Source organism: Leuciscus leuciscus, assembly GCF_965113295.1.
Source record: "Leuciscus leuciscus genome assembly, chromosome: 11".
In the NCBI taxonomy this organism is placed as follows: Eukaryota; Metazoa; Chordata; class Actinopteri; order Cypriniformes; family Leuciscidae; genus Leuciscus; species Leuciscus leuciscus.
The window spans coordinates 2209069-2236682 of NC_138735.1; the positions used below are offsets into that span (position 1 = coordinate 2209069).

At 39.8% G+C, this 27614-nt stretch overlaps 2 protein-coding genes across 5 annotated transcripts in view; one reads left to right on the forward strand and one right to left on the reverse strand.

The window, feature by feature from the left end:
- Positions 1-16845, forward strand: part of piezo2a (piezo-type mechanosensitive ion channel component 2a) — a 190527-nt gene extending 173682 nt beyond the window's left edge. For all 4 annotated transcript variants that reach the window (XM_082183793.1, XM_082183795.1, XM_082183794.1 and 1 more), the window contains 10 exons: positions 2092-2306; positions 2404-2562; positions 4982-5129; positions 5869-6057; positions 7686-7778; positions 9081-9250; positions 10780-10896; positions 10980-11059; positions 13773-13986; positions 16157-16845. In XM_082183793.1, coding sequence (XP_082039919.1) covers positions 2092-2306; positions 2404-2562; positions 4982-5129; positions 5869-6057; positions 7686-7778; positions 9081-9250; positions 10780-10896; positions 10980-11059; positions 13773-13986; positions 16157-16409 — 1638 coding nt within the window. In that variant the 3' untranslated portion in view covers positions 16410-16845. The remainder of the gene's footprint in view (positions 1-2091; positions 2307-2403; positions 2563-4981; positions 5130-5868; positions 6058-7685; positions 7779-9080; positions 9251-10779; positions 10897-10979; positions 11060-13772; positions 13987-16156) is intronic.
- An 84-nt stretch (positions 16846-16929) lies between these two features.
- napga (N-ethylmaleimide-sensitive factor attachment protein, gamma a) lies at positions 16930-27334 on the reverse strand. Its single transcript, XM_082183818.1, has 11 exons — positions 27024-27334; positions 26722-26789; positions 26494-26578; positions 26360-26377; positions 26236-26266; positions 24695-24804; positions 24056-24122; positions 23891-23961; positions 22993-23071; positions 22420-22629; positions 16930-17645 (listed from the first exon to the last, which is right to left on the reverse strand). The coding sequence occupies exons 1-11, from the start codon at positions 27074-27076 to the stop codon at positions 17520-17522; spliced, it is 918 nt and encodes a 305-aa protein (XP_082039944.1). The 5' UTR covers positions 27077-27334; the 3' UTR covers positions 16930-17519.
- Positions 27335-27614: the final 280 nt, after the last annotated feature.

Here is a 27614-nt window from a genome sequence, read left to right on the forward strand (position 1 = left end):
CCTTAAACCACATCAGGAGGAGATCTGGGCCGCTTTCCAGACGAAACTGCACAAGTCTAAATGCATCTGGTTGTTAAAAACCACATATGTAAATTTTACTCCCAAAATGTAAGAAAATAAAGTGTGAGAGTGTGTTATAGGCTATATGCAACACACATCGCGCAGAAGAATCTGTATCTCTTCAGCAAGCCAACGCGCAAGCAAGTCGCAGACACTCAGCACACAATCATCTCCATTAAAAGTAAAGAAATGAAATATTCGTGTCAGGGCTGTTGCCGCTCTCTCTTATTGCAGTCTTTGATTTTGAAATGAGCTGATGATCAATAAAATCCAGCTCATATGTGTTGCTTTCGCTGACGTGGACTCTGTTAAATTTGCATATAGCGGGAATTGAAGATTGGATTTATATCCGTTTTGCGAAGACACATTTATGTGATCAAGTGTAAGCGGAACCTAAAAAGACACAATAGTGTCATTATTCAGATGAAGTCAGTGATTCAGTTAAAGGTCAATAACTGCAAAATTAGTCAATTATGAAACAAACTGAATTCGGCTCTACAGAAGACAAGTGTTGTTATTCAGCTCAGGGTTCGTTCTCATCCGATACTGTCAGAGCGGGAATATTACAGATCAACTAAGGAGAACACAAACTCCAACAAATGTGAGCGTGGCACTCAGAAATAAATGCGAGTTTGAAGTTGTTTATAAGAAATGGGCGGAGTTTAAAGATCCGGGGTTTCACAGAGTTATCACATTTTGATTAAAAGTAAAAAAAAATTAAATGCATACATGGATAACATGCATTTAGAGAAGAGAATTTCAATTTCATGATGACTTTAACTCTTTCACCACCAGTTGCCAGCCACCGCCAGCGTTTTTGATCATTTTCACAAAAATATCATGGCCCCCAGAATATCTGAACCAGGCACGGCGTTATGGTTAGGCCTGACGGGCCTAGGCCCACCCACTTTTCAACAGGCCCACCCAAAACTTTTCTTCAAATTATTATTTTTTTTTATAGCCTATATATTAACATTTTGTCAAAAATTATAAAAAATCGGCAATAAGCTCATAATTTGTGCTAAAATAGTCTAAATGTTTAGTTTTAAAAACAATTTAAAAAAGCTGGTTATGTCTATTTTGATGTTTCTGCGCAAGTTCAGCAGACAGTGAGGTTCGGGTTTGTTCCGATCAGAGCTCGTGAGCGGAGAGCGCATTTCTGAATATTCCGCTCCGGTATGATGCGTAATGGAGATTCCAAAGCGCTCTTCTTTGGTCAGAACCAAGGAGCACGATCGCGGATAGGGCCGTCCTATGCACCGAAACTTTTGAACAATGCAACAAAATATTTAAAGAGCATCAAGCTATTAACATTTATATTATGTATACGCACAGATAATATAACAGTATATTAGTCAGTCATTTTTATTAGGTTAAACAGTGATTGGATAACGTTTTTAATTTAAAGCCCACCCACAATTGGTCTGGCCCATCCAAAACTGAAATCCTGGCGCCGTGCCTGATCTGAACATGCAATATATCAAAACAAAGAACAGAACAAGAAAGGAAGAAAAAAAAAACGTTTTATTCTAGCTACATACATTTCTTTATCAACTCTTGAATGTGGGTGTTTCATAAAAAAAGCAAAATTTTGAGCAAAAAAGCAGAGAAAATCCTTTTTTTTTTTTTGACTACAACATGCGAAAGCAATGCTTTTATCGCTTGTTTCTGCTTCTTATTCTTATCTAAATTTCCTGATTACGTATATATGACTCCATATATGACTTTCTTTCTTTAGCCGAAAAGAAACGTTTTTTTGAGGAAAACATTCCAGGATTTTTCTAAATCTAATTGAGTGAATAAGGGATCCTCCATTTTTGACTCCAGCCGAGGGTCTTTTCTAGCAAAGCGGATCAGCCATTCTCAGAAAAAAGTAAAAAAAAACATTTATTCTTTAACTACAAGTGTGCCAGCTCTAAGTTCACGACCTCTCGGGTAAAGGTCACGCTTGACATAGAGGTTTTCGTTTTTGGGTGAATTATTCCCTTTACCACTTACAAAAGTAATGAAGTGAAATCCCTTCCTCCACAGAAACACTCCGCTGCCGCTGACATCACTTCCTCCCTGTCAGAAGACCAGGTTCCCGAGGCGTTTCTGGTGATGGTTCTGATCCAGTTCGGCACCATGGTGGTGGACCGAGCGCTGTATCTGAGGAAGACCGTGATGGGGAAGGTCATCTTTCAGGTCATTCTGGTCTTCGGGATTCACTTCTGGATGTTCTTCATTCTCCCAGGCGTCACTGATAGGTCTGACGCTCCACAGCCAATTACCTCATGCCATTATTGACCGTGTTTGAGAAGCTCGAGGTGATCTGACGTGTGATTGGATGGTTTTATTTCCCAGGCGCTTCAGTCAGAACACAGTGGCCCAGCTCTGGTACTTTGTGAAGTGCATCTACTTCGGTCTGTCGGCGTATCAGATCCGCTGTGGTTATCCCACACGCGTACTGGGAAACTTCCTGACCAAGAGCTACAACTACGTCAACCTCTTCCTCTTCCAGGGGTGAGAAACATCAGTGTGCTTTTACATCAGAGGACAGTTTCTTTCCATTTCTGTTATTCAGAGCGGGTCTATGAAAGCTTGTCACAGAATAAAACAAACAAAGTTGGTAACACTTTACAATAAGGTTCATTAGTTAACATCAGTTAACATGAACTAACAATGAGCAATACATTTGTTACTGTATTTATTAATCTGTGTTAATGTTCATGTTAGTTCACAGTGCATTAACTAATGATAACAAGATTTTAATAATGTATTAGTAAATGTTGAAATTAACATTAACAAAGATTAATAAATGCTGTATGCGTGCAGTTCATAATTAGTTCATGTTAACTAATGTAGTTAACTAATGAACCTTATTGTAAAGTGTTACCACAAAGTTTATACCTAAACTCGGAATTGCGAGGAGAAACTCAGAATTGTGGGATAAAAACAATTGCCTTTTTAGTTGTTGTTTTTTTTTTGTTTTTTGTATACAAACCTGTAATTGTAAGAAACAAAGTTATGGAGTATCTTATAATTCTGACTTTTTGAATTCTGAGATATAAACTCCAGGGCCCGTATTCATAAAGAATCTTAATGCAAAGAGTAGCTCCTAGTGACAAAATTCTAAGAATATTCTTAGAAATGTGGGCGTTTACTCTTAAAATTAAAGAAAAATTCCTAGTAAAGAAAAAAGTAATTCAGAAAGCATCTTAACCCTTAAAAGAGGTCTTAAGGTCAAAATTGTTAGGAGCACGGACGAGGACTTTTAAGAGGCTTAAGAGTTTCTTTAGCAGTGGAGAAAATGGCAGAAAGACGAAGAGGGAGAAGAAATGTGTTGCAGACAATGAATAACAGTGAGTTAATAAGACGCTATAGATTAGATCGTGCAGGGATCATGTTTGTGACTGATCTTTTTAGAGACACGCTAATATCTCCGACACAGCACAGAAATGCCATAGCGCCAGAAATGAAAGTAATCACTACATTACGATATTTGGCAACTGGGAAAATTCCATGTTTGCTGCATTAAAACCAACATTCAAACCACCACTTAAATAGACATGCCAGCAATCAGTGTAATTGGAAAGAGTGGAACAATTTTTATCATTCTAAGCAATCAAATACCTTATAGGAAATTAACAGCATGGAAAATAAAAAAGGATTTATATAGGCCTATAATGTGTGTGTGTGTGAGAGAGAACGGTCAAATAGGAAAAATTACGCATGTAAGTTCAAAGTGAAGGCTTAGAATAGACCCATATACTTAAAATCACTTTTTTTTTCCTTCTTGGACAACCAACCAATCACAGTCTTCAAAAGATTGTGTCATACATAGCAACGGGGTCAACCCCGCCTCCTCACTAAGATAAAAGTTTTTGTATTTTCCTTACTCAGAGTTGCTCTCAGATCGGCCCCGAATCGCTCTTAAGCTAAGACTCATACATAAAAGTTTTTAAGCTAAATTAAGAGTTTTCTGAGAGGATTCTTAGAATCTTTATGAATACGGGCCCAGAATTGCGAAATATAAACACAATTGTGAGAAAAAAGTCAGAATTGTGAGCTAAACATTCCCAATTACCTTTATGTTCTTATTCCCTGGTGGAAACAAGCTTCCATAGATGTCAATAATGTGTCTAAAATATAATAATGTTATTATACTGTATATACACTACTGTTAAAAAGTTTAAGAAAACAATACTTTTATTTAGCAATGATGCATTAAATTGATCAAAAGTGACAGTAAAGACATTAATAATGTTACAAATTATTCTATTTAAAAGAAATACTGTTCTTTTTTAAGTTTTTATGAACTTTCTATTCATCAAAGAATCCTGAAAAATAAATGTATTGAACTTTTTTTATATATATATTGCTGGTGTCATTGTTCATAAAAGTAGTAGGCCAAAAAAGGCCATGCTTTACAGTGATTTTACCACGGTTAGGATTCATATCTCTACCATCATCATCATGAAATCACTGTAACACACAGCCTCTTATTACTTTATGCCAAAAAATATCTAGTTTTGTTCACATTTTTAGACATAAAGGTAAAGTACATTTACTTCTACAAGTACATCGCTAGGCCAAATACAGCCATGCGTTACAGTGATTTTACCAAGGTTATGATTCATATCATCTCTAAAAGAATCATGATAAAATCACTGTAACACACAGCCTCTTATTACTTTATGCCAAAAATAACTTGTTTTGTTCACATTTTTAGACATAAAGGTAAAGTACATGTACATAGGCCAAATAAGGCCGTGCGTTACAGTGATTTTACCACGGTTAGGATTCATATCATCTCTAAAAGCATCATCAAACAATCTCTGTAACGCACAGAAAAGATCTAGTTTTGTTCACATATTTCGCCGTAATGGTGAAGCACGTGTCCATGTCAAAAGTGTGACTGCGTTTGCTGTGTGCTCGTCAGCTTCCGCTTGGTGCCGTTCCTGACGGAGCTGCGTGCGGTGATGGACTGGGTCTGGACCGACACCACGCTCAGCCTGTCCAGCTGGATCTGTGTGGAGGACATCTACGCTCACATCTTTGTGCTGAAGTGCTGGAGAGAGTCGGAGAAGGTGAGACAGAAGTCTGTCCGTCAGCACAGCTCATTCTGTCCTTCAGGGGTGTGTTTCTCACACAACGACGACACTCGCAGCTTCACTATCATAGAGCGATGCATCACTGAGGAAATCAACTATAGTCACGACTGTTTCCCGAAACCATAGTGTCGCAAATTGGTCGTTCAACCACGTTGTTTGATGTCACACAGATGGTGGAGTCATGACTACTTTTAATAAATCTGTTTGAGATCGAATTAACACTTGATGTTTTGATATAAATGACAGACATGCATCTGAGGACTATTTCAAATTTTTCTGTTATTTTGCTTTATTTCCAGATTCAATCAAAGACTCGTTCTTACGCACTAGAGCTCGTTCACACATGCGCACTCTTCAGAAACGACGCTTTAAATCTCTTGACAAACTAAAAGACGTAAATGACATTTATTCTAAATTAAAGACACAGATTGCACTGAATGTCAGCTTGCTTATTTTGCTCAAGATCAGGATTTATTGAGTCCACATGTCATGCAAACTAGAAACTCTGCTTCTAACCACAGGAGATCTGTCGCTCCAAACACACAACTCTGCGATGCTGTTTGAGAATATTCGTTAGAACGATGGTTTCAGGAAACACCGACTCGTTGAACTGCTGATAACCACGGAACTTGCGAACATAGTTGGCTAACGATGCTTTGGGGAAGCACACCCCAGGCTGATGGTAAACTGCACCTGTGTTGTGTTGTGTTTTCAGAGGTATCCTCAGCCCCGGGGACAGAAGAAGAAGAAGGTGGTGAAGTACGGGATGGGTGGGATGATCGTGATGCTGCTCATCTGTATCGTCTGGTTTCCTCTGCTCTTCATGTCTCTGGTCAAATCCGTGGCTGGAGTCGTCAACAAACCGCTGGACGTGTCCGTCACCATCACACTGGGCGGCTTTCAGGTACTCACACTCAATCACTGGTATCATCCTCAACGCAAACACACATTCTGCAACACTTCACTTAAAGCTGCAGTGTGTAAGTTTTAACAGCATCTAGTGGTGAGGTTGTGAACTGCACCCAACAGAAGTTACGCTGGCCGACAGGAAGTGATGTCGTCGTCTGAGACAGCAGAGAGTAGCCAGTTCTGCAATGAAGTTTCTTTACAAAGATAAATGAAGAAATTAGTTTTACTTAATTATTCAGTAAAACGATGTTATTTCGAATATTATTGTTACTTGTTCATCATTGTGTCAGTGTTTTATTCGCTGACTTTAGTTCGCTTCGTCACATGAAGAACAACACAGTGACGAAACGCGTTTGTCCGTTCAGGGCCACCGTAGAAACATGTCGATGTAAGCGGACCCGCGGTGTGTGTAGAGAGAAATGCTTCATTCTGAACTAATAAAAACATAACGGTTCATTATGTAAGGGTTTATACACCACTGACAACATAGTTATGTTTATGATATTGCATTTATGTCAACAGATCCTCCTAAATATTACACAATGCACCTTTAAAGCCTTAAAGTGCAATGCATTATATATAAATTATAATGCATTATATCTTTTCATAAAGAATTGTAACAGATCTAAAATGCATTATATTTGCAGATTCCTTGTTACATCTGAAATTAGTTTTTGTTGTGTGTTCTAATGCATTATACTTTCTAAAGGTGTGTTCAATGAATATTATGTTCTATGAAAGTTTTTACATATTATAATGTGTTATATTTGTGCTTACAATTATTCATAAGATCATGTTAATAATGCAAAGTGTTTCTAAAAATGCATTAATTTATATTAAAATACAATATAATATATAAAACATATTTAATTTCGATTTCATTATCATTTTAATTTTATTGTTATTTGTTGTTAAGTTGAAGAACTGAAAAACTGTATAGACATAAAAACAAAAACTAATAAAAATGACAAAAATGACTTAACTTTAACTAAACTTAAAGCCGGTGAATAGAGAAAAAAGTAAACCAATATTTATTTGATTTAGTTGTTTTGATCAGTTGTTTTGTATTACATGTCTAATTAAATATGCAAAATACATATATTTTAAACATATGCACGTGTATGTTTTTAAATGTATGCAAAATTATATTTGCTTACATTTCCACAACAGAAATCTGAACATTTGATAAAGTCAGGCTCAAAATTATTGTTTGGTTTTTACAGAGAGGATTTTGAATTTCTTTTTATCACTCCATAAATCAGAAGATATTGTTAGCAGACATGAAAACAAATCAAACAAAATTGTTTATAAATCAGGTAAATGTTATATACTAGTCTGAACCAAAACTTTATGAAAAGCAGTGAATAAAAGGATGTAAATGCATGTACACAAAATAAACTAATAATTTTCACCACATTTTTAGGAATAAAACTGTATATAAATCAGGGGTTTGAATCATGTGATATGAACAGTAAAAATATAGATGTGCATATGCATATTGATATAAATGAAGCAGTAAAGTTTGGTGTGTGTAAAGCTGCAGAAGTGAAGATTTGACTCGCTGTCTTTAATAAGATGCACTGACATTGAATATAATCCGTGTGTGTGTTCTCCTGATCCCAGCCCATCTTCACCATGAGTGCACAGCAGAATCAGCTGAAGGAAATCACGGACGCAGACTTCCAGACGTTCATGACATCATACAAATTCATCCCTGTAAGTCACGCTTTTGCAGAAGAATCTTCATTCACAAACCTTATTACTCGGCTCTGTGGAATGCTTGACTCTGATTGGTCGATCGCTCCATCCAGCTGTAAGTGATTCCCAGATAACAGCCTCTGAGAACAGAAACACTGGAGTCAGCAGCGCTATACACTCACTAGGAACGGCTTTTCTTTGTGGAAGTTTTGCGTTTGGTGAGCTAATAAAATATTAAAACTCAGTCGAATCAATATTTTGTGTACAGTTATTTAATTATGCATCCAGTATCATGGACTCGCTCTCTCTCGTTTCATACAACCGCAGCGGCGGCCATTTTGTGACTATTGTTTTGTTCACGGTTGGATTATGAGATGCAAACAGGTTTAAGATAACAGGTGTCTCAAATCAATATCTCTAATCTCCATAATTATTAATGTGTTGAAATGCTGTGTAATAAGTGATATGACTGTATACCGTATCTCTTAAATGTCCGTCTAGTTTGATCTCGCCGCTGAAACTGCTCTCTCTGCGGAAGCTGTGCGTTTATAGAGCTAATAATATATTTTGACTCAGATCAATATTTTGTGTCTAATTATTTACTTATGTGGCAAGTATTCGTGTAATAAGTGGGATAATGTACATCCAGCCGGTTGTTATCTCAGAATAAACCCCTTCAGGTGTGTGTGTGTTCTCAGAATAAACCCCCTTCAAGTGTGTGTGTGTGTGTGTGTGTGTGTGTGTGTTATCTCAGAATAAACCCCTTCAGGTGTGTGTGTGTTCTCAGAATAAACCCCCTTCAAGTGTGTGTGTGTGTGTTATCTCAGAATAAACCCCTTCAGGTGTGTGTGTGTTATCTCAGAATAAACCCCTTCAGGTGTGTGTGTGTGTGTGTTTGTCTGTATAAGTGTATGATTGAACTTTTCCCGATGGTCTAGTGTAAAATAAATATTGAAAAAATCGCAATATCGCATCGCAATACTTATAGAATCGCAGTACATATCGTATCGCCCAAGTATCATGATAATATCGACTCGGGAGATGGGTGTATCGTCCCAGCCCTAGTGTTTAGTCTATAGGTAGTCATTATTAGTCATCAGAGGTGTAAAATCCAGGCTCAGAAAGTAAAAGTCCTCCTCAGTATTTTGGATTTGCTAATTAGCACCGTTTTTCAGATAGAGCTAATCAGTGAAATCAGCTGATGAGTTCAGGGGTGGAATAAACATATGGCAGGACTATTACTCTTTACACCTCTGATAGTTATTATCCCTCACATATTCACTGCACAGTGTGTGAAGTGTAGTCCGATCCCCTTCCCAGAGTGCACTGCAGTTTCTGGAGGCGTACACAGCGGAGGACGTGACCGTGGCGGAGCTGGAGGGAAGCTCCAACTCTCTGTGGACCATCAGCCCTCCCAGCAGAACCAGTCTGATGCAGGTCCTGAGCAAAGAGGACCAGTTCCCCGTCACCATGTCCTGGAGCATCCAACGGTACCGTTGATTTAAGCAAATTACATGTGTTTTGGCACATTGTGCAAATTCTACACAATTGTACTTGCTCTTTTGCACACATGACTTGTTGATCAGAACTGATGAGTTGATTCTCACCGAAATTGTCAAACTCTTCTCAACTTCTAAACAGTCTTTCATCGTGTGAGCCGTCACATGCAAAATGATCCATTCAGGGATCAAAATCTGTCAGACATGTTATATTCCATAAATATTTATGACATGGATTGATTGTAATGTTTGCCAAATGTAGCCTATTGCTAAAATGAAATAGGAATCACAATCTTACCAATCAACCAACCAATCAAGTTTGGAAACGATATATATATATGGAGTTTGCATTTAATACATTTGTATTTTTACAGTACTTTTTTTTTCTGCGCAGTGTTTCTGCTAATGTTTTACATGTAAACTAAAAATTATTGTCATGGAAGAGCAATGGGAAGGAAGATATGTAACTAAGAAGATATGTACTTTACGTGTTAGAGAAAGACATAATGAACAAGCAACTGAGAATTTTCAGTTTACATGTAAAACACATTGCAGCAAAAATAAATGTACTGTATAAATACAAATGTTCATTTTCTTTTTGTGTAGTTGTGTTGAGTAAATGTTCACCTACTCTCTGAATCTGCATTTGCTGCTGGTTCCAGCGACACACACACACACACACACACACACACACACACACACACACACACACACACACACACACACACACACACACACACACACACACACACACACACACACACACACACACACACACACACACACACACACACACACACACACACACACACACACTTGATTTGTGAGGTTCAAAAGAGACAAAACAGTTTTGCTGTTGGAAATGTGCGTCTTGTCGTCATGTTCGACAAACACTAAACTTATGCCTTGAATTTACTCTGCTTGTAAGACAAAGCTAGTTTTAGAAAGATGTAGTCAATAATTGTATTCCTTAAACCTCATCTTTGATCACGTGATTACTTATTTAAAGGTTTTTTCCTTGAAAACAAATTTCTTCATGTCTTAAAATATGAATGTAACTCGACACCCTCGCCTCATTTAGTATGCGTGGTTCAATGAATATGCAAATGAGCCCCGCCTCCACTCACTCACTCAGCTCAGAGATCCACTGGTTGACAATCACACGTTGATCTGATTGGTTACAAGGTAGTTTGTGACGTCAGAAACACCAGCGATTTCAAAGCGTGTGTTTGAGACTGTCTTTGGTTCACTGCAGTTTTAAGGAGGAAATACTCAGCAATGCTGTCGACTTATGAACTTACACATGGTTTGTCTTAAAGCATATTAAAAACACCACATAGACACATAAACAACATTAAAAGCTGGATTCTCACCACTGGGCGACTTTAAGAATATATTTTAGAAAACTGAAAAGAGGCAATAGTCTTGAAACACAAATAACTTTTTTCCAATCTTATCCACGCCTGGAAATTACCATTATCCCACGCGCATAAACCCCATGATGCTCCTCTCTTCTGCAGGAATCTGAGTCTGGGAGCGAAGGCTGAGTTTGCCGTGGACAAACACGTCACATATCTGGACATGAACACTAGACAAGAACTGATCGCTTTACTCAACGGGACCAGAAACAAAGCTGTGTGAGTACACACTCCACATCCGCAGTTTCACACGTACAGTACAGCAATGCTTCAGTATTTACAGTGCATCCTCTCATTCACAGGGTCATAGAGAAAGTGTTTCCCTGCTTCATCCGAGCACCGAGTGACTCCAACGCCAAACCCATAGATCAGCTTTACACAGGTAATGGAGTCCAGGACACTTCCCTGCATTAATGTTGCCTGTGACCAGTGTTGCCAGATTAGAAATGTCGAAGTATCGTACCAAAACCTCAAAATTAACGTTTTTTGAGGAAAATTATCGTACACGAACCAAACGCATAAAATATAGCTATTTTCCAACAATTTTATTTTCCAAATAATTTTACAGCCAATTTAAACAAGCTGTGTATAATACGCTCACACTAACTGAAGGAAGTCTGGCTTACTTAACTTTTTTTTTTGCCAAAGTGCAAAAGATATGCCGACAGTCACAGATTCATCTAACTTTTGTTTTTCAGACGGTTTCTGTAGGCATTGTGCTATGGACCTTTGTGATGGGGCTAGATTTGTCTTTTTATCTGTATGTTTCTTGGACTTTTCATGATTTTTTAAAACCGTGATCTCTGCCACCATTTGGACGTTGCAACAACGACAGACTGCTTTAGCATCGTTTCCTGGGTGTTTTATATTAATAATTTATTCCATTTAGTGTTCATTTAACATATTTAATTTTGGGGGTATCCAAGTTATTGCACATATTTAAAACAAAGAACATCAGAAAATGTAGGATGTTGTAAAATAACAATGTCTTTTTATGTTATCCAAATGATTTTTAATCTTCGCTATTGCTTCAATGCAAATGAACAAGCGCATCGTTATTTGTAGTGTAGTGACGTGTGTGTTCAAGTAAGCCAGATATAAGCAGGGGCCGGTTTCACAAAGCTAGTCTAGAGCGGTCTATAGTTTAGACAAGTCTAAAATGTGCTCATAGACTAGGCTAATGCAAGTTAGACTGTTTCACAAAAATAAAGACTGACTTAATTTAGACCAAAAAAATTAGACACCTTATACCCAGGCTAACTTACCCCAGACACCTTACCCCCAGGCTAACTTACCCCCAGACACCTTACCCCCAGGCTAACTTACCCCCAGACACCTTACCCCCAGGCTAACTTACCCCCAGACACCTTACCCCCTGGCTAACTTACCCCCAGACCCCTTACCCCCAGGCTAACTTACCCCCAGACACCTTACCCCCAGGCTACCTTACCCCCAGACACCTTACCCCCAGGCTAACTTACCCCCAGACACCTTACCCCCAGGCTAACTTACCCCCAGGCTAACTTACCCCCAGACTACCTTACCCCCAGACACCTTACCCCCAGGCTAACTTACCCCCAGACCCCTTACCCCCAGGCTAACTTACCCCCAGGCTAACTTACCCCCAGACACCTTACCCCGAGGCTAACTTACCCCCAGACACCTTACCCCCAGACACCTTACCCCCAGACACCTTACCCCCAGGCTAACTTACCCCCAGGCTAACCTACCCCCAGGCTAACTTACCCCCAGACACCTTACCCCCAGGCTAACTTACCCCCAGGCTAACTTACCCCCAGACACCTTACCCCGAGGCTAACTTACCCCCAGACACCTTACCCCCAGGCTAACTTACCCCCAGGCTAACTTACCCCCAGGCTAACTTACCCCCAGACCCCTTACCCCCAGGCTAACTTACCCCCAGGCTAACTTACCCCCAGACACCTTACCCCGAGGCTAACTTACCCCCAGACACCTTACCCCCAGACACCTTACCCCCAGGCTAACTTACCCCCAGACACCTTACCCCCAGGCTAACTTACCCCCAGACACCTTACCCCCAGGCTAACTTACCCCCAGACACCTTACCCCCAGACTAACTTACCCCCAGACACCTTACCCCCAGGCTAACTTACCCCAGACACCTTACCCCCAGGCTAACTTACTCCCAGGCTAACTTACCCCCAGATACCTTACCCCCAGGCTAACTTACCCCCAGACACCTTACCCCCAGGCTAACTTACCCCCAGGCTAACTTACCCCCAGACTAACTTACCCCCAGACACCTTACCCCCAGGCTAACTTACCCCCAGACCCCTTACCCCCAGGCTAACTTACCCCCAGACACCTTACCCCCAGACACCTTACCCTCAGGCTAACTTACCCCCAGACCCCTTACCCCCAGGCTAACTTACCCCCAGACACCTTACCCCCAGACACCTTACCCCCAGGCTAACTTAGGTCTAAGACTCTGTTACCTTGGCAACCAGCAGTAACAATCAGTTACATTACAAACAGTCAAAAGAAAAGGGGAAATGGCTCATAATTTTAACATTTCTTCTTGTTACTACATTCTCCGCTAAATTTCCCAAGTAAAATGTCCTTGTAACTGTTATACTCCTCCAACAAACACATATCTTCCGCTGGGGTAAACTGCACTGAGCGGTTGAATGCGCTTACTCGATCCGACATGTTTTTTGTTTTGAAAAGTGTCTTATTTTACCCAGAATGCATTGCAGTGTAGTCCTACTTAAGATAGTCAGAGAAGTGCTTTGTGCAACGGTCTGATTTAGATGTCTATCTACTATATCTAAGCCATAGTCAAAGACTATCTTTGTGAAACCGGCCCCAGATTCTGTGCAATACACTGTATTTAATATATCATGATGACTCACGAGTATTTGCACTAAATATGTGCAGATTCGTCTTACACAAACTTCCCCAGCAAAGTGAGTAAACGTTATAAGTAACACGCCAAATTAGCGAGTGATTGACAGCGTAACCCACCACTGTTGAGTTTAACCCGTGTTTAGCGAGTGTTCATCTCTAACCCTGGACTCACACTCACACCTGTAACTGGTTTGATCTCTGCACAGATGATGGTTATAAGAGCGTTCTGCTGGACCTGGAGAGGTCTCGTAACGCCAGCGAACACATCCAGGAGTGGTGGATCGTGGACCAGCCGTCCGCAGGGAAGATCCAGATGCGATCCGAGCAGAAGCTGGAGAAGAAGAGCGCGGCCGGACTGCAGCTCTACGTCTTCAGTGATAAAGTCAGTCCTCCCAGCCTGGGCTTCCTGGCGGGATACGGGTGAGTCGCGGGAGAGCCTCGGGAACGCCCAGATAAGGGTCCGGATGCTAGTCGAGCGCCGTTAGCCGGATCCAGCAGACTAGCCTTACAAGGCCGTTTTATTCTGGTCATAACTTTTACTCAGTTGCATAAAAAGGTTCATCGGTCCAATTTAAATCTGAACTTTAAGACTTATCTCAAACCTGTACGAGTTTCTTTCTTCTGCTGAATACAAGAAGATATTTGGGTAACACTTTATAATAACTGCACGCTATTATCATTAGTTAAGCATTAGTAAACAGTTAATTCATCATTTATAAAGCATTAATAGACATTAATAAGCAGTTTATAAATACAGTTATAAATGCTTTATTTTTTATTTATAAGCATATATATAATGTGTTTAATAATTGTATTTTCATACTTTATTAATGATCAATTTATCATTTCTAAATGAAGTATCGCATAACACACCAGTTGTTTAGGAGTTGTCAGTGGTTCATATGATCACTTTAGTGGAAGTAAATGATTAATAAACTATTTAGATGTTCATTAATACATCTTATTATTCAGACATATAGTAATAGTTAGTGTGTTTATAAATGCTTTATTAACATGTATTTCTACTGTAATTCAGGTAGTTATACAGCATTTAATAGTAGTCAGTGAACTATGTTTGTGAGCTCATCTAAAGTGAGGACTAGTTATGCCTTGTAGAGCGTTTATAAAGGAGATTTAAAGGCAGATACCTGCATTTACTACATTTACTTGCACTAAAGTGACCTTATGAATCACTGACAACTCCCAAATAAACTTAGTTTAGCTTAGTAAATAATGCTATACTTCATTTAAAAATGATAAATTGATCATTAATAAAGTATGAAAATACAATTATTAAACACATTATAGATATGCTTATAAATCAAGAATTAAGCATTCATAACTGTATTTATAAACTGCTTACTAATGTCTATTAATGCTTTATAAATGATGAATTAACTGTTTACTAATGCTTAACTAATGATTAATAGCGTGCAGGTATTATAAAGTGTTACCCATATTTTGAAGAAAGTTGGAAACCAGACGGTTGTTGGACACCATTGATATCCAGAGTCTTTTTTTCCTATGGAAGTCCGTCCACTGTCTGTCGATCGTTCTTCAAGATATCTTCCTTTGTGTTCAGCAGAAGAAACTCATACAGGTTTGAAATAACTCGAGGATGAGTAAATTATGACAGAATTTTCATTTTTAGCTGAACAGCTGTGTTTATGCAACTACAGGAGTTCCCTCTCAAAAAAGTGATTTTTAGATTAAAAATTACACATTTTATGGTGATAATTTAATAACTTACTCGACTTTTTGTGCTTAAATTAAACAAAACCTAAAATCAGCAAAATAACGTGAAATAATTCTGCGATCTTTCAACAAAATGTTCATTGAAGCAAAGAGCAAAAAGTTCATAGAATTCTCTCACTGGAAGTTGTACTTTTTGCGATTATTTTGCAGTTAAATGCCGAATTATGCAGGATTGCAAAAAAAAAAAGGATATTTTCTTGATTTTGCATTTTGTTTAAAGATTGAAGAATTATTTAATTGACGTGTCAATAACTGTTAGCACTGCACTGTTTGTGATTATTTTGTTAATGTGGATGAATGGTGAAAGAATCTGTTCCATGATCCCAGAATGATCTCACTAGCGTTAACAACTAATAATGCACTTTATTTTGTGGTTAAATTGTCAATTTTTTGTGGATTATTTTGCATTATAGTCACAAATAATGCAGGATTGCAAACATCGTACTTGGTAATGCGCTGTTTGTGATTGTTTTGTGGCTGAATGGTGAATTACGCATGATTTTCTTTATTTAATCTGTTCCATGATCGCAGAATTATCTCACTAATACTCCACTTAACAACTAATACTGCACTTAACAACTTAACAACTAATACGGCACTTAACGCTATTATTTTGTGGTTAAATTGTGAATTATGCAAGATTGTCAAAAATAGTGCGTTAAGTCTGATCGCTGAACGACGCGGAATCATCAAAACACGAACACGTCAACAGTTAGTACTGCACTTATTGAGATTATTTTGCAGTAAAGTCACAAATAATGCGTTAACTGTGAGAAGTTCTGCACTTGTTTTGTGATTGTTTGGTGGTTAAATGGCGAATGCTTGTGTCCCGCAGGATCATGGGCCTGTACGCATCGGTGGTGCTGGTGATCGGGAAGTTCGTGCGTGAGTTCTTCAGTGGCATCTCTCACTCCATCATGTTCGAAGAGCTCCCGTGTGTGGACCGAATCCTCAAACTCTGCACCGACATCTTCCTGGTGCGTGAGACGGGCGAGCTGGAGCTCGAGGAGGACCTGTACGCCAAACTCATCTTCCTCTACCGCTCACCCGAGACCATGATCAAGTGGACCAGGGAGAAGACCAAATGAGGACGTCGTGAAGACTGAGAGAAACTGACGACCTCGCCTTCAACAACGTGAGGTCTAAACCCACAGGTGTAATAGCCGAGTCCTGCTTGAGTTTAGACCTTGAGAAACACGCAACCAATGGGATCAGGATCGAGGTTTTAATGCGCTCTAGCGCCACCTGTCTGTCAGGAGTCTCGATAATCGCGCGCTGTGCAATATACTGTCCTGGAGGCTGACTGATAACTTGAACAAAGAAAGGAGGTTGAGAGACACTAGGCACTTTTTCTTCAGAGAAAACTGGACCCAGAAGTGCTCGGGTTCTTCAGGACTATCGTAGCTGGATGTATAGGCTTGAACGGAGGACTGAAGCGTTCTCAGGAACAGGGCGAGCGGAGCTTCACTGGCTCTGTGTGTGTGTGTGATTGTGGATCAGGATCATAAAAACACAGTCTGGAAACATGTTTGCCTGTGCCTTTTTCTTGCATTTTCATCATGTTGTACGAGTAAAATCTACAATATTCACTGTAAAATGCATCTAAAATATGCAAAAACAGAATCATTTTTATTTATTCATTGGAGTTCTGCAACCATGCAATCACAGTAAACATAAATTAGGTCCTCGTTAATAACAGAAATTGTTCCCCGCAATTTCAAAGCACATCAACTAAAACAAAACCGGTTTCGTATATTGAGATTATCTTAAGGCATTTCATGCAGTTCTGGAGACGCTTCAGATACAGAGAAGGAATGGAGTTCATGTTTTGTAAGGCAGGCACTGTTATTCAATATTCATATGATAGTGTATAATTGAACACGATGAGCCACCGTAGTCCAGCACTGCAAGTCTGAAATACTGAAGATCAGATTCGCTCATGTTACAGTAAAGGCTGTTCTCTCAGGTGTGGGTTTGCCTTTAAACTCCCTAAACTCGCGTTAAAATCAATGTAACACAAACCTAACGTTCATTTCAACGCGAGCTCAAAGGCAAACCTGAATAATAAACACACATGCTTGTGAGGAGTTGTTGAGTAGCTTTTCTGAAAGCATCTTTAAAACACAGATACGTCCAGTTCAGGGATATAATAGCGCGAGACGGTCATGCATGCGTTCTCGGGCAGCAGAAGTGTGTCTTTAACACAGTCCTCCAGCGTACTCATCCTCGTCTTCCTCCGGCTGCGCGGCTCCGCTAGCGCTAGCGGCGGGTTTCTTCTTCTTCCCTCCTCCGGGCACCTGCAGGCTGAGGGCCAGCTTGGCGTACTGTAGGACAGGTGAGAACACACACACACACACACACACACACACACACATCAGTGTGGAGAAACATCAGTGGATCATTATTAGCACTGCACGATTAATCGCACTGAAACCGCACGCGATTTGGCAAAGGCTGCGATTATTTTATGCGCAGTTTGTCAGTGCAGAGGCTGATCGGTAGTAAATGCTCCATCTGAACACCAGAGGGCGTCACACACACACACCACATCCAACTGAACACCAGAGGGCGTCACACACACACACCACATCTCCAACTGAACACCAGAGGGCGCTCACACACACACACCACATCTCCATCTGAACACCAGAGGGCGCTCACACACACACACACACACACACACACACACACACACCACATCCAACTGAACACCAGAGGGCGCTCACACACACACACACCACATCCAACTGAACACCAGAGGGCGCTCACACACACACACACACACACACACACACACACACCACATCCAACTGAACACCAGAGGGCGTCACACACACACACACACCACATCTCCAACTGAACACCAGAGGGCGTCACACACACACACCACATCTCCAACTGAACACCAGAGGGCGTCACACACACACACACACACACACACACCACATCTCCAACTGAACACCAGAGGGCGCTCACACACACACACCACATCTCCAACTGAACACCAGAGGGCGTCACACACACACACCACATCTCCAACTGAACACCAGAGGGCGTCACACACACACACACCACATCCAACTGAACACCAGAGGGCGCTCACACACACACACACACACACACACACACACACACCACATCCAACTGAACACCAGAGGGCGTCACACACACACACACACACCACATCTCCAACTGAACACCAGAGGGCGTCACACACACACACCACATCTCCAACTGAACACCAGAGGGCGTCACACACACACACACACACACACACACACACACACACACACACACACACCACATCTCCAACTGAACACCAGAGGGCGCTCACACACACACACACCACATCTCCAACTGAACACCAGAGGGCGTCACACACACACACCACATCTCCAACTGAACACCAGAGGGCGTCACACACACACACACACACACACACACACCACATCTCCAACTGAACACCAGAGGGCGTTACACACACCACATCTCCAACTGAACACCAGAGGGCGTCACACACACCACATCTCCAACTGAACACCAGAGGGCGCTCACACACACACACCACATCTCCAACTGAACACCAGAGGGCGCTCACACACACACACCACATCTCCAACTGAACACCAGAGGGCGTCACACACACACACACCACATCTCCAACTGAACACCAGAGGGCGTCACACACACACACACACACCCACCACATCTCCAACTGAACACCAGAGGGCGTCACACACACACACACACCCACCACATCTCCAACTGAACACCAGAGGGCGTCACACACACACACACACCACATCCAACTGAACACCAGAGGGCGTCTCACACACACACACACACACACGCCACATATGCCCCGCCGCTGAAGTAGGATAGCAAACATCATTCCAGGAAACCTCTATCGCTGTAACTGAATAAACTTATTGAAACGCTTTGATTAAACATGAGTAATAAACACACGACTGCCTTATTCTGTGTCAGAAGCTCATCATCTCACAGAAGGAGGAGCTCAGCTGTCCTTATGAAGTGAGTCTGGAGGAAAAGCATGTTATTAAATGTTGTCTTTTGTTGGACAAGAGGTTCATAAATGCTTCTCATGTCTGGAAAGATGTTTGACACATGTGGCTTTTTTCAAATGCACGTTATAAGCGACTCAAACTCAGCGCTTTCAGAGTGAGCAGTGTTTACTGAGCCGTACGTCACTGACAAGCTGCACATTACTAATAATCACAGCCCATGCGATTTCATAATCACGATACGCCAAATCGATTTAAGTGCAATTACATGGAAATTGCGATTAATCATGCAGCGCTATATCACTGTGAGATCATGAGCTCACTGACATACACGAGTCTGCAACACCTGCTAAGTGTCCAGCATGGCTCGACCTGCCCTGATGATGATGACTGACACACACCAGGATGTTAAAGAGCTCACTTACATGTTTTAAAGGTACGGTAGCAAACAAATATGACCTTGACTAACATCAAAAGAGGGAAATAAAATACAGTAGGGAGGAAAACTGGAATCTTGCCTTGTCCAAACACACACACACACACACACACACACTGTGCTCTTGGCCACTTGAGAGAGTGTACACACGACAGAAGGAAAGTGTGCAAGACCATCCCATGTCTGAAAAATGCAAAGCGTATCCCATCATGCATTATGTTTGGGAACTCATGTGCCCCGAAATCGCGAGATGTCAAGAAAAACATTCCACTATAATTTAAATTAATTAGATGCATCTAATTTGGTAGCAAAAACAAAGTGTTGCACATGTTATCGGTGCACAGAGGAGTATGGTGTGTGTGTGTGTGTGTGTGTGTGTAAGCCTGTTTTGTACAACATTTGCAACTGTTTTTATCACTTAATTAGAAGCAGCACAATTTAAAATGTGTGTGTTCTGCTAGCGACTCCTGAACACACATGCAGAAGCTTATTTTAAAATGCAAAGTATTGAAAATATAATAAATAAAAGCTCTAAGCACTTGCATTTTTTGCAAGACTACAAGTGTGTCCCATCGAGTGATCTTCTAGTTCTACACACACGTGCAGTGTTTACGCCTACATGAACACTTGGGGTGAGTGGTCAAGAGCCAAGAACACAAGTGTGTGTGTGTGTGTGTGTGTGTGTGTGTGTGTGTGTGTGTGTGTGTGTGTGTGTGTGTGTGTGTGTGTGTGTGTGTGTGTGTGTGAGAGTGAGTGAGTGAGTGAGTGAGTGAGTGAGTGAGTGAGTGAGAGTGTGTGTGTGTGTGTGTGTGTGTGTGTGTGTGTGTGTGTGTGTGTGTGTGTGTGTGTGTGTGTGTGTGTGTGTGTGTGTCTGGACAAGGCATTTCTCTACTCTACTGTACTATGCAGATGTTTTGCTATTGATGATGTCATACCTGCCACAATCCTGGAAGTGTGAATCGAACAAATAAGAGACAGTGAGGAGATTAGCAACACTGACCCTGAGGAAACTAACCAGAGGGACGTTTGCTCTGACAGACAGATAAGGTACAAAACATATGATTAATAAAGTATAATATCTGTGGATTATGTGCTTTTTTCAATTAAAATAAAGTTTCCACATGTGAGGCACCGCTAGTGTTTTCATCCACGGGTCAATTATGAGATTTTGCTTCATCTTCCTTCTGACTAGTGGAAAGAAAACATCTAAAATGCACATATAAGGGTTTATTTATTACTTTATCTGCAGTTCCGGTCAAGAGTTTGAAAACTTTGCTTTTTTAGCATCATTACTCCAGTCTTCAGTGTCACATGATCCTTCAGAAATCATTCTAATATGATGATTTGATGATCAATGTTGAAAACAGTTGTGCTGCTTCATATTTAAATGCAATACAAATCTTTACCATCCCTTTTCAATCGATTTAACACATAAAAAGTAATAATTTCTTTCACAAAAAGAAAAAAAAAATTGCTGACCCCAAACTTTTAAACAGTATATTGTTACAAAAGATTTCTGTATTAAATAAATGCTGTTTTTTTGTTTTTACTTTTTATTAATCAAAGAATCCTGAAAAAAAAGGTTTCACCGGTTATAAAAAAATCTGAAATCTGTTTTCAACACTGATGATAATCATACATCACTTACTCAGTATTCTAAGTACAAAGGAGTAGTTCACTTCAGAATTAAGATTTCCTGATGATTTACTCTCCCCCTCATCATCCAAGATGTTCATGTCTTTCTTTCTTCAGTGGAAAAGAAATGAAGGTTTTTGAGGAAAACACTCCAGGATTGTTCTCCATATAGTGTCTTCAATGGGGTCCAACGGGTCGAAGATCTGAATGTGAGTTTCAGTGCGGCTTCAAAGTCTCGACACGATCCAGCCGAGGAATAAGAGTCTTATCTAGACAAACCAGCCGACATTTTATAAAAAATGTAAACTAAACTCACATTCAGATCTTCGACCCGTTGGACCCCATTGAAGTCACTATATGGAGAACAATCCTGGAGTGTTTTCCTCAAAAACCTTCATTTCTTTTCCACTGAAGAAAGAAAGACATGAACATCTTGAATGATGTGGCGGAGAGTAAATTATCAGGAAATCTTAATTCTGAAGTGAACTAATGCTTTAATTGACTACATGTACTTACTCTAGAGTTAAGGTTAGGGTTGAGGGTTAGTTACATGTAATTATGCATAATTTACTGGTATTACTATAGTAACTACATGTAGTAATGTGTAACTACGTCATCTTAAAATAAAGTGTTACCTAAAGATACTATCCTCAACTGAGGAAAGTGATACACACACACACACTCTCTTGTACATCTATCTTTATGAGGACATTAATTGACACAATGCAATCTCTAGCCGCTTACCCTAACCTTACCCATCACAACTGAGTGCCTAACCCGACCCCTGACCCTAAACCTCATTATAACCTTATCCCTAAAACCAAGTGTTGACCCTCAAACAGGCCTTTAAAGGCTCTCAGAAACTGAGGACCGGCCAACATGTCCTTTACTCTCTTTGTCCTCACTCCAGTGGTCTAAAACTCAAACTGGTCCTCACAAAGATAGTTGTACAAGTACACACACACACACACACACACACACACAGATGTCGAGTGTGAGACTCACGTCGTTGTCCATGTATCTGAGCAGGGGTGAGGTACACACTCGGTTCACCTGATCGTCATCTTGCTCGTCGTAACCCTGCAGGAGTTGCTCCATGGCGATGCAGTCTTCGCTCCCACTGAACCCTGGGATACTGTAGCTCTCGCGCACACAGCGGTCCGCCGCCACGTAGTCCGCGCGGTGGAGGTGCACCAGCACCTGTGCGATGGTTTTCTGTCACACACACACACACACACACACACACACACACACACACACACACAACACCATCACTCACTGCAATGCATCCAGTGTTTCCCCTAGGATGTTTTACCATAAACCATAAAACTTATACAACATTAAATTCTATGAAATGTTTTTTTTTTTTTTTGCAAATTCAGTGTTGTGTTTTTTCTGGTAATCAACATAAAACATGAATGTAATTTATTTTAATCATATGAAATTAAATTTTTGTCAAACAACGTGCGGCACAATGATCTTTACTGTTAAAATTAAAACATGAAAGAAAATTGTTAAAACAAAAATTGTGATTATTCTACTATTATATTACCATTATATATGAGCCCTGAGACGCACCTTGAAACAGGTTGGATAATTCTCTATTTCTTTATACATGTTCTTCTCCTTCTGCAGTGACACAGCGGCTTCATCAAACCTGGAATCAGCATCATAATCCTGCATTAAAATAATACGCTACACAATCCAAAATACCAAAGCAAACTCTAAAGCATAATTGCTATGGATGCAATGAAAATAAAAAAAAGCACTATTTTCATTATTTAATGAATGTTACAGTTTATTGTCGTTTTACGGTGGCCCTGAGCGGACAAACGGGTTTCGTCACGATGTTGTTCTTCGTGATAAGAAGCGAATAAAACACAATGATGAACAGGTCACAATAATATTCACAATAACATCGTTTTAATGAATTATTAAGTAAACATAATTTCTTAATTTATCTTTGTAAAGAAACGTCATTGCTGAACTGGCTACTCTCTGCTGTCTCAGGCCACGACATCACTTCCTGTCGGCCAGCGTAACTTCTGTTGGGTGCAGTTCACAACCTCACCACTAGATGCTGTTAAAACTTACACACTGCAGCTTTAAATGTTTATATTTCACCAAGAAACTGGAGTAGAAACCATTCTGTTATTACAAAGTTTATATAAAACTGCCTCATATGCAATTTAAATGTTTAGTTCACATTTGAGTGTTGATTATTAATAAGCCCATCCCTAATAATCACAAAACTTTACAATAAGTTAACATCAGTTATCATGAACTAATAATGAGAAGAACTTCTACAGCATGTATTAACCTTAGTTTAATAAAGCATTTTAGTTGTATGTGTTGATATTAGTGATGCACTGTGAACCAACATGAAGATGAAGATGCTAATCTAACTTGAACATCGATGAACAAATGTAAGTGTGTAAGTTAATGTTAGTTCATGCATTAATAACTGCGATCTTACTTCTGTTGTCGAACCAGAAGTCGTGATGCTTTGCCTATGAGCTCCACAGCTTGCCTCAGTCGCTCCTCGTTCTGAGAACACACACACGACAGAAGACGAGAGACGGTGTTAGTCTGAAGGTGTGTGTGAGGAAGTGTGTGTTTTGTGGTGTTACGTGAGCCTGACCTCGAACACTCCTGCCGCCTGCTGGTACAGGTGAACGGCTTTAGCCAAATCCAGAGGCTCGATCAACCTGCGAACGACAGATTTAGAGTCAGAGTAACTCCTCACTGGTGTAGATGTGTGTGTAGACGTGTGTGTAGATGTGTGTGTAGACGTGTGTGTAGATGTGTGTGTAGATGTGTGTGTAGACGTGTGTGTAGACGTGTGTGTAGATGTGTGTGTAGACGTGTGTGTAGATGTGTGTGTAGATGTGTGTGTAGATGTGTGTGTAGACGTGTGTGTAGACGTGTGTGTAGACGTGTGTGTAGATGTGTGTGTAGATGTGTGTGTAGACGTGTGTGTAGACGTGTGTGTAGATGTGTGTGTAGACGTGTGTGTAGATGTGTGTGTAGATGTGTGTGTAGACGTGTGTGTAGATGTGTGTGTAGATGTGTGTGTAGATGTGTGTGTAGACGTGTGTGTAGACGTGTGTGTAGACGTGTGTGTAGATGTGTGTGTAGATGTGTGTGTAGACGTGTGTGTAGATGTGTGTGTAGATGTGTGTGTAGACGTGTGTGTAGACGTGTGTGTAGATGTGTGTGTAGACGTGTGTGTAGACGTGTGTGTAGATGTGTGTGTAGATGTGAGAGTATGAACACACACTTCCCCGCTCGGTCCAGGGCCATGGCAGCGGTGTCAGGAGTGCCGTTCTCCACATACATCATGCTGGCCTTCTCGATGAACTCGATCGCTTCAGGTAATCTCTGCATGTCCTGTACAGCACAACACACACACACTTTCAGTTGTCATGCATCATTTACTCCGAACAATGTTTATACGAGGGTACAAAGAGGCCCAGCTAAAGAGAAATGAGCTTTCCACTCCTTTAGTGTATGATTGCAGAAAAAACAATATTTGTTTGTATTGAACATTGATAGAGATAAATGATTCTGATCAATAATCACAGATTTTGTGTGAAAATAAATCATTAAAGTTTACAAATCGCATAAATGTGTGACACACGGGGCAAAGACACACAGTACTGATACAGACACTTGTTCAAACTTGTTCAAAATCACCTTAACAAAGTTTGTACTATTTTCTGTTTATTGTGATAAATAAAATAATTCATTTTTGTTCAATAAATATACTGTCATTAAAATATGTTCATTTAAAAAAATTGTTTTAAAAGGTAAAGATTCTGAAAGCACTGAATGAGATCCCATAATAAATTTATAATAACTTTACACATAATTGTGACATTTTATTATATATGATTAATATCATATTTAAATATGGTTCTTTTATAAATATGGTGATTGTCTCTAAGGTGGACATTGGACACTCAACTTAATATATGATATTTCCCATCTGAATCTAACCATGTGATGTCAACAAATGGAGATGTCATCCGGCTGTTTATTATCATGGTAATTATTGTGTCTTTTACCTCAAATATCATACTTTTACATATTCATCCGTTATTGAAAAACTGCTGCTTTAATTAGCTTGAACAAAACTACCAAAAATTAACAAGACCTTTGTCTCAAAATATGTTAAATAATTTTAGTGATTCTCATTTGCTACTTAAATCTACAACATTTTTTAAAAACGTTAAATTAGTGCTGGGCAAAGATTAATCGCATCCAAAATAAAAGTTTATGTTTGCATAATATATGTGTGTGTGCTGTGTATAATTATTTTGTTATATATAAATACACACATATGCATGTATATATTTAAGATTTTTTTTCATTTATATAAAAATTATTTATATACAGTATATACATGCAAATATTTCTTAAATAAATACATACATATGTGTGTATTTATATATAACAAAATAATTATACACAGTACACACACATATATTATGCAAACATAAACTTTTATTTTGGATGCGATTAATCGCGATTAATCTTTGCCCAGCACTACATTAAATATTAGATCAAATTTGCACAGAATCAACTTTGATTGTCGGCGATCGCGTCACGGATCAGACGAATTTCCACGCGCATCATCACAAGCAGATGTTAAGAAAAGTGCTGAGCTGAATGTGTGTCATCTAGTGTTTTAAAAGAGAATAAAGCCAAACGTGCCTTTTACCCCGCGACACCTTTAGCCTTGTTTACCCTATAATATATATATATATTATGATTTAATTATAGTAGGATACATGCTTAGTCAATAGCAAAAGCACTGACCTTCAGCATCATTCCTGCTTGCTCGAAAGCCCTGCACACAGAAACATGTTCATAACAAGCAGCATATTCATACACAAGCACATTTAAACCAGCAGATGTCTGTAATCATGATGAATGTACTCACTTGGCAGCGTGAAAAAGCCTGAACAATGAGTCAAGGAAGAAGACAGTGGTGATTTTCAGATTTAGACACTGCCGGATGATGTTTGACAGGCTAATAAATCAGTATATCAGCGAGAACAGCAGCATGAAGGATACGATCTGTGGTTGGTGTGAGCCTCGGCCTCCAGGAGATACGCCTCTTTAGCCTGGTCCAGTTGTTTGGCATTTTTGAAGGCAACAGCTGGAGAGGAAGATCATCATCATCATCATCATCAGAGACACCTGAGATCAGCAGGTCTTCTGTGTGTGTGTGTGTGTGTGTGTGTGTGTGTGTGTGTGTGTGTGTGTGTGTGTGTGTGTGTGTGTGTGTGTGTGTAATCTCACCTGCTTTGGAGTATTCTGATGCTGCACTGTCATAATCCGGCTTCCACTTCATAAAGCTCGTCTTTAAACTGAGTTTATTGAGAATAAAAGCTTTCATTACATTCTTCATTTAACTTAAATGATTAAAGCAAGTCAAACACGAAAGAATGGCAAAAACTGCGACGTTTAAGGCATTTCTCCATCATAAAGTCTCATGTATAATTTGATATTCGCATAAAGAGACTTTAATAATCAATTTGCTGTCAAATAAGACGTGATGTTCATTTTAAAACTACTATAGTAAATATTCAAGCATTACTTACTATTTTTCAGCCTTGGCGATGTGCTCGTGAGCTTCATTGATTTTTTGAGCCATTGTGTATTAAATAAGCTTTTTACACATGAATTACTACAAATAATAATAAATAAAAGACTAGCAGCTCAAGCCCTGTATGTGCTGCTGTCACCTGATGATGACAATGGCGTTCACTTCCGGGTAACTAGTTCGGCGTCATTATTTATTTTGTTTTATTTACTTTTAGTTTTTTGTTTCTTTTATTGTTGTTGTTGTTGATATTATGTGCTGTGATATCATGTTTTCTGTATGATCCCGTTCTCAGGTATAAAAAAGAAAAAAAATTCGACGTCATCACCGTCGGGCGGCAAATGTTGTTGTGATGCGTTTGACGGCTTCAAAAACTGAATCCTACATTAAAACGCATTTATATCTCGGAACTATCTCGGAACTCTCGCTGGAGGTATTTGTAATTAAAACTTCAAAAGACTTTTGCCTGACATACAGAAATGTAACCTAGCAATCTCTTCAAAACGCTTTAAAAATCCTAGTCAGCGATTGTGATACTCTGACCATAGATATAAACATATATAGACTTCTCATTAGCGGGCGTTTCAAT

Excerpts from the sequence above, each read along its gene's own strand:
- napga (XM_082183818.1), bottom strand. The coding sequence starts at position 27,076 with ATGGCTCAAAAAATCAATGAAGCTCACGAGCACATCGCCAAGGCTGAA. Across the intron at positions 26,790-27,023 it reads ATCGCCAAGGCTGAAAAATA|TTTAAAGACGAGCTTTATGA; the intron begins GTAAGTAATGCT and ends CAATAAACTCAG. Across the intron at positions 23,962-24,055 it reads AGGCGGCAGGAGTGTTCGAG|AACGAGGAGCGACTGAGGCA; the intron begins GTCAGGCTCACG and ends GTGTGTTCTCAG.